At 44.2% G+C, this 7957-nt stretch overlaps 3 protein-coding genes across 3 annotated transcripts; all 3 read right to left on the minus strand.

Annotated features, from left to right (window-relative positions):
• Positions 1–291: 291 nt before the first annotated feature.
• On the minus strand, positions 292–648 carry RO3G_12963 (uncharacterized protein; the record flags this gene model as incomplete). Its single annotated transcript, XM_067667547.1, has 1 exon — positions 292–648. One exon carries the CDS (start codon positions 646–648, stop codon positions 292–294), a length of 357 nt encoding a protein of 118 aa, XP_067523648.1.
• Positions 649–2935: 2287 nt separating this feature from the next.
• RO3G_12964 (uncharacterized protein) lies at positions 2936–6115 on the minus strand (the record flags this gene model as incomplete). Its single annotated transcript, XM_067667548.1, has 1 exon — positions 2936–6115. One exon carries the CDS (start codon positions 6113–6115, stop codon positions 2936–2938), a length of 3180 nt encoding a protein of 1059 aa, XP_067523649.1.
• A 374-nt stretch (positions 6116–6489) lies between these two features.
• On the minus strand, positions 6490–7385 carry RO3G_12965 (uncharacterized protein; the record flags this gene model as incomplete). The annotated part of the gene is made up of 2 exons (XM_067667549.1): positions 6490–7275; positions 7383–7385. 2 exons carry the CDS (start codon positions 7383–7385, stop codon positions 6490–6492), a joined length of 789 nt encoding a protein of 262 aa, XP_067523650.1.
• Positions 7386–7957: the final 572 nt, after the last annotated feature.

Genomic DNA, 7957 nt, shown 5'->3' on the forward strand with positions numbered 1-7957 from the left:
GTTTGACAAGTCCCTATTGGACCAAATATACCTACCACAGTATTGTTAGATGCACAGTTACTAAATAAATAGAGATGGAAAAGCAATACCATTTGACCAGTCGAAAGTAGCATGAGTGAATCAAACATTTGATAAATATTAGATCTTGGTTGATGAATGGTGACAACAATAGTTCTTTTGCCTTCATGAGCTAGTCTATGAAGACACTCCATAACAACTCCAGCGTTATAGGCATCCAACCCGCTTGTAGGTTCATCCAAAAATAATAGACTAGGACTGGTCACTAGCTCTTTACCTATGCTCACTCTTCTTTTTTATCTCGGCAAAAATCTCCACAGAATGCAAAGCGTTAATAGCGGATTGGTACGACATAGAATAGCCCAACTCTTCCAACTTCAGGTGGACCTCCTTGACAGTCCTTAATGAGCCGTTTAGAACCTCTCGCTTGATTAGACGACGAGTGATGTCGCTTACAAGGCGTTGTTTGCCGCCTTTCTTGCGAATCCGGTTAGGCATCCACTTATTTGCATAGTTGATAACGGTGTTTTGATGCACTCCAAACCGTTTTGCAATAACATCAGTCGATACATCATGCTCTAGTGCTGATTTGATGTCCATTTGAGCTTCATATGGTAAGGATTTGGGCATTTTTGCAGACGGATGGATGATGCTGTAGATGGAAATTTACTTACGGATTAGCGAAAGAAAGAATAATCAATTCTTTTCCAAAGTTTAAATTTTATGTTCCGGGGTGACTGCGCTATCCGGGAAATATCTAAAACTTGCCAGAACATTGTTTGGAATGACCTATGGCGAAGAAAAGAAATAATTGATGGAAGTCAAAATACCTCACAAATAGACCGCCTCCAGTTCATAGTTGCTTATTCGCTCAGTTTTCATTTTCCGTCGTCCGAATTTTATAACAACATACACAACGTATTGGATAACATTTGTGCAAAATTTGAGAAAGATACAAAAATTATTGAGTAATCCAGAAGACCACCACATCAAAAAGTGCTGAGGTTTGTGAGGTATTTTGACCCACTGTATACCTTCACTTTCTGGTTCAGGAATTGCTGAAGAGTATTCAATGGTTTCCTCCTCGTGGTCATTAGTTTCATTTGCTCTTCTTGATTCTGTTTTTTTTTAACATTAGCACGGTTGTATTTCTGTTGGAAAATAAAAAAAAAAACCTCTGTTTCTAACTCTGTCGATAAGTACATGGCCTCTTACAGTTCTCTTTGCAAGCATTCTATATCCATTGGGGTGTTTGATGCATTCAGAACAGGTGCAAACAATTTTGGTAGCGTTGAAGTTGTTCATGTTGTTTATAGTTTTTAAATTTGGAAATAGCAAAAAAATAGGTAGAAAGAGAAAACGTGCCTGATAAAAAAAACATGTTAAATTTCAAAAAACAAAGTCGGTACTTAAAGTAACTTTTTTTTTTTCCCTGGCTTTGTTTCATGGAATACACTAGATGCTCAAGGTACAAAAGATAAAAAAGAAAGCTCAAGTTCTGGTCAAATGTAAGTTTATAAAAAAAAATAATAGCAACCAAGTCTAATGTTGGTTTCTTTTTTTTTCTTACATTAGGAATTCCTAATGGGACACATTCGGATGACGAACATGAACCTCATGAGCAAAGTTGTTCTTTCCAATACGATAAAACTATAAGAATAACAGACTTTATTGTTGCTTGTTACTGAAAGGTTATTTTTGGTAAAGAAAGTTGCCATTGCTCACATCTCTAATGGCTAATGGCTAATGGCAAATTACACCCATGTGCAAACATAAAGTAAGTAATGAACTAGTATAAGCTTAAAAAACATATATTCTTTTATATTATTTGTCATAAAAAATAATAAAGCAATCTATTTACTTGATAAACAAAAGTGTTTTGTATGTATTTGTTAATTATAACTGCCTTGTAACAAAATGTTAGCAGAGCTTCTTTATTTTTTATTCTTTTAGAATATACACGTATTCTTTTTTTATAATGTAAAAGTAGTTTGCATTTCTATGAAGTGTAATTGTTGTTAGATGATTGTTTTCATTTGAACAATGAACTTTTTATAGCTATACTCTTTTCTTTTCTTTTTTTTTAACTTCGTCTTTTTTTTTTACGAAGTCTTTTTTTACCAGGTCATTTTTTCCCCAAACACGACTATTTTATTACGTTTTGTAACACGTTTGTAATGATCTAAGCTAAAAATCACAAACCACCTTCCTAATATGTATTCTTCTGAACAAAATAATCGCAAATTGCTTTTGATTTCCGTATTTTGCCCTCAAAAATAAAAAAAGAAGACATCGGTCTTTTAACAGTAGAGGGGAACAGGCTTTCCAAAAAAAGATCATCTGTAAAAAAAACAGACACTTTTTTAAAACGTGAATAACTTTATGAATACTTACCCTACAAAAAAAAACAAAAATATCGATAAATTTTTTTATTTTTTTCGCACCTAAATCATTTTTCAAAATTCAAAAATGACCAATACAACGAAAGTTAAAATTTTTCTCTAAAAGCCATAAATATGTGTTAACCAAAAAATGTTCAATCTTGCGATATGCTTTATCCAATTGGAACGATTATTTGCAGTGTCGGCTTTCCAAAAAAGAACCAAATTTATCTTTTTAACCAAAAGCGAAAGAAAAGTGGCTTCTTGGTTTAGACGAAGATTTTTATTAATATATATGAAGAGTATATTGACAAGCGATAAATATCATTACAGTCATACTCAAGAAACAAAAAGAAGAGACAAGAAACAAAAAACACTCGCAGAGCACACAAGAGCGAAAAAAAGGAGAGAGAGATAGCCATTGGTAGCGCTAACTACTGAGCAACTCGTCAACACCTTGGTCCCCTCCGCATCGTGCACTAAAATGGTTTGGCAGTGGGAGGTAGAAGCCAGAGGGTGGATCGGAGCGCTTGTCATTATGGAGCAGCAGCAGCAGAGGACTTGTCAATCCAGACTTGACCAGGCAGAGAAGATGAGTTGTACTCGATGTCAGGATGACAGATCTTGTCAAAATGACAGAGGATCTGACACAGAGCGGACCAGAAAGGTGGACACCGAGCAGAAGCAGAGACAGGAAGCAAGTTCAGGACATAGTCAATGTGGTGACCCACATAACCAGCAGGCGGAACAGGCAGACAGCACCAAAGAGCAGAAGGAACCAAGGTACAGACCATAAGGTGAGAACGAGAGGTATCGCCAAGACCACAGGAACAGGGAGCAGGCTTGCCTGGGATCCAACCCATGCGCCATCTTATGAGACGAGACCGGTCAGCACGGGAGGCAGGCAAGTACAGGATGGGATCCACCCTAAGAACAGGACGACAAGCGCGAATCAGAACCTGGGGGGTGGACTGTAAGAAGCTATGGAACTGGTCTTGACGATACCTTCGAAGCCAAGAAGCAAGACGGGAAGAAGAAAGAGGAGCATCCGAAGGGTAGTCGACGACAATTTTCCGCTTACGGAGCTGTGTCAGCAGTGACGATGGAACAGAAGAAGACAGCAGAGACAAGAGACAATCATCTGGTAGGCCATTGAATCGAAGACAGAACTTCAGAACCAAGGTGTCAGCTCTAAAAGTCATTGACGGCAGGTTTGTGATATGTCGAAGCACCACAGTGGAAGAGGTACGATGACCACCGACAAGCATTCGAAGACACCGGTCTTGAGCACGGTTGAGCTCTTCACCGTCCTTTCTTGTAAGTCGAGCAATAGCTAGGCCATACTCGAGCTTAGGACGGATGAAGGCAGCAAAGAGACGAGAAGAGAGAAGCAGAGGAAAGCCTTGACGGTTAAGACCCATCGAGTGGAGTTGAGCCATAGCCGCCAAGGTACTTGCTGAACGATGCTTGATGAGGGCAGAAACTGAGATTCCTTGACCATTGAAGGGTATACCAAGATAGATAAACTCTTCAGCACTGGGAAGCTCTTGATCATACAAGGACATTTGGACATACCGACTTGACGAAGCAGCAGGTGCATTGAGAACGGCACACTTTGGTGGACTCCACTTGTAACCAAGAGTCAGAGAATGGGTCTGTGCTAGATCCAGCATATGCCGAACTTCGCGAGCAGACCCAACCAGCGCCACATCATCCGCATACAACAGGCTGTTGATGGGTGTGGGCGACGGAGACGAGGAAGACAAAGCAGCAGCACCAACCAAAGGACCAAAGGGAAGACCATCGGAGACCAGAGCACCAGGACCAGGGGGACCAGAAGGAGACACCGAGAACACCGAGGTGGTTGTTGCAGAAGCAGCAGAACGAAGCAAAGCCGGCAATGTGTTGACATAGATCGAGTACAGGTGAGGACTCAAGACAGAGCCCTGAAGGACACCTGTACTCGGCACAAACGGATCAGAGACATTGTTCTGCAACAACACAGACACCGAGACATCATCAAACATGTTGGCCAACAAAGACACCAAGGACAGAGGAGCAGAAGAGGCGAGCATCGATTGCCATATGATACGACGATCGACTGTATCATAGGCTGACTTGATGTCCAGGAAAGCGACCACAGGATAATGATTGTGTCGGCGTCGGTAAGAGTGCATCAGATCATGGAGACAGAGGGCTTGATCCAATGCACTACGCTGGTGACGGAAACCACCTTGAGCTACATCGAGCGGAGGAGAGACATCTTCAACAGAGGGAAAGAGGCACATCTCAAAGAGCTTGCGGACGATGGAGGTCAAGGAGATTGGACGATAGCTCCCTGGCGAGGTAGGATCACCTTTTTTGTGGATGGGGACTACCTGTGCTTGACGCCAGAGAGAAGGGGTATACGACCACTGGTAGCAGATACTGAAAAGCAAGGAGAGCAGTGGGGCTAGGACAGACTTGATGGGGAGGAGCATCTCCGTACGCAAGTGGTCAGGACCAGGAGCTTTACGCAGAGGGAGACGTCGCATCAGTGAACCCACACTGTCAGCAGTGAACGAAGGCATACCAGGGTCTTGACTATCGAGGTCAAAAGGCACCATACCAGAGACAGAGGGCAGAGGGTCAGGGCGCCTTGACGGAAGACCGTCACCAGAGTAGACCGAGGCAAGGTGTTGGCGCATCGCGCTCGCACCTGCAGCAGGGCCGTCAGGATGGGTAAACCCAACCTGCTGACGTCGTCGGTTCCGAATCACCTTCACCTTCGACATCGCACGAGCAAGCTCGCCACGGGCCAGAGAGTCACAGAAAGCACGCCAAGAGAGACGCTTAGCAGACTTGAGAGCAGCGCGAAACCGGACTTGAGCGGCCTGATGTCGATCCCACCACAAGGCCTTGTCGATGCCAATGGCTCGACGCCACCTACGGTAGTGATGTTCACGAACATCGGCGAGTTCTTGCAAGTGCGCATTCCAGAATGGCTTCCATTGGGAAGGTCGAGAAGAGCGAGAGCCAACCGACTTGTCGAGTGCACTATAGATCGCTTCGTTGAGGGAGTCGTTGAGAGCGTCTATAGGCGGAGCAGCAGAAGGAGGACTTGACTTCAGAGCTTTGAACTGATCAACCAATGGAGAGGCCAAGGACTGGAATGAGGCCACGTACAGACTACAGACATCGGGTTCCTTCAACCGAGAGAGGTTCCATAGCCGACGGGCACTAGAAGAGGAGAGAACGGGCTGCGATGGATAACCATCAGGGACTGCATAGTCAAAGGACAGGGACAACAGTTTGTGGTCAGAGCCAAGAGAGAGATCACTGTAGACTTGCATCCGAGGGGACCGAAGAGCAGAGGTCGTGTTGGTCAAGAAGTAGTCGATCATACTTTGCTTGACTTGGCCACCACGATAGGACAGGAACGTAGGCACCCCAGGAGCGAGAGTCGAGTTCAGAACGGATAGACCATGTTCTTCACACCAGCGAAGCAGCACCGAACCTCGAGCATTGGCCACGGAATCACCCGTGATTGCACCAAGACGCGCGTTCAGATCACCACAGATGATCGTATCGTCTGTCAAGGGCAACGAAACCAACACAGAAGAGACCTCGTCGTTGGACAAGGAAGGGGGCAAATACAGGCAGATGAGACGCAAGGAGCGACCCAACCGCAGACCCAGAGCATACTTGGTATGAACCGGAAACTGTACCACAGCCATCGGACAGGAAGGAGAGACCAGAGCAGAGACACCTTGAGAGCCACGATAGCTGTTGACCACAGGAGAGCCATACAGGTTGAACTGGGTCCAAGGGGTACGGATCCTGTGGGGCGGGAGCAACCAGGTTTCAGTGATAAAGACCAAGGAAAACGACTGGTAGTGACGAAGTAGATCATCGGCTGTGGATTCTTGAAGCCCATTGGCATTCCACAAGCCGATAGTGAGCGGTATAGAAGAAGATGATGATGACAAAGGAGTGGATGGACCATGGGAGCCATGAGAACCGGAGGAAACCAAAGGAGAGGAAGGGACTGGGACCATACCAGTAGCAGAGACCGAGGGTATACTATAATGACAAGTATTACTACTCATCATTATAAGGATCCATAACTGGAGCGAGAGGCAGGACGGTGATGATCATAGTCATCAAGAGCCATGTCTTCAGTCATATCATCGTAGTGGCGAGCGGTCTTGGGTCGATCTTGCTTGTTGGACAGCACTTCAGACACTGTCTCATCAGAGACCAAGGCCTGTGCTAACAGGTAGCGGGAGACAGAGAGAGCAACGGGGTAACGCAAGCGTTCCAAGGCCTTACGAGAGCGGTCATCATTGATGAGAGAGATAGCATGACTACGCTCTTCAGCAGAAACAGAGTCGAACTTGGGATCGGCTAGGTTGTCAGGATCGAGTGGATCAAAGGTATCCAAGGTAGGGATCTTGGCCTTTTCGAGCAGAGACAGAAGGGCAGGCTTGTACTGCAGATGTACCAGGAGACCGACAACAGAATGAGCTGGATAGCACACATCTAAGATGCGCCAGCTATCCACACCAAGGCGAGAGAGACGACGACGAGCTTCAGTGTAGGTCATCCTACGAGAGCGAGGTATGTAAACATACTCGAAGCCTTGTTCACCAGACACAGGCTGGAATCCACGAGCAGCGGCAGCACGACGACGGAGTTTGTTCTTGGCAGAACGAGAAGCAACGGTAGCCCAAGTAGAGGCAGCAGTACCCAAAGGGGGCGAAGAAACGGACTCTTTAGCACCATTTGAACGGGCAGCAGAAGAAACAGCGGTATTTGAATTGGGGGTGCTTGTAGGGACCCCGGCAGATTGTGCGGCCAGTTCGGCACGCAGAGAAGCAATTTCGGACAATTGGCACTTCAGGCCACGATGGATAAATCATGATATTTACGGTTCAATCGGCGCTATAACTACATTCCAAATATGGAAATATATATTTTTGGTCATTGCGCATCGATTGGTACCATTTTCGTTTTCCAATTCCGACTATTTGTTGTAGATATCTGCGCTTGAAAATAGGCGGTATGCAATTTTTTTGGGCACGCTCTATATCAATGACTTCTTTACAGATTTTAATAAGGCTTTGAACATTTGTGTAACTATATGGTCCAACAATAGGTGTTATAGCTTTGCTAAAATATCTGTATTTGATGAAGAGAAATATGTTAAAAACAGCAATAAAAAAATAGTAATTTCGGAGATTTTGGCGGAGATTTTGCACAAGTACTTTAATCAGTTAGAGCTTATGGTATGCAAATTTTTACTAAAAACCATCGAATAGAAACAATTTTATGTGACCCTTAAATTTATAGCATGTCTGCACTTTTTTTATGATTGCGGAGCGAATATTTGATTTCACACTCCGAGACTTTGGGAAATGACTTATCCAATAGTACGCTATATTGGGTAGAAGTTTGAATGGAATCTGAAAAATTGAATTTTGGAGCTCATCTGGCACTGTAAGCATCTGATTTCCTCAGCTTGCCCTCAGAGAAACATTTTTAGATATATATGTATGATTTTTTTCTTTAAATGTATA

Source organism: Rhizopus delemar, genomic scaffold (genome assembly GCF_000149305.1).
Source record: "Rhizopus delemar RA 99-880 supercont3.11 genomic scaffold, whole genome shotgun sequence".
NCBI classification, from domain to species: Eukaryota; Fungi; Mucoromycota; class Mucoromycetes; order Mucorales; family Rhizopodaceae; genus Rhizopus; species Rhizopus delemar.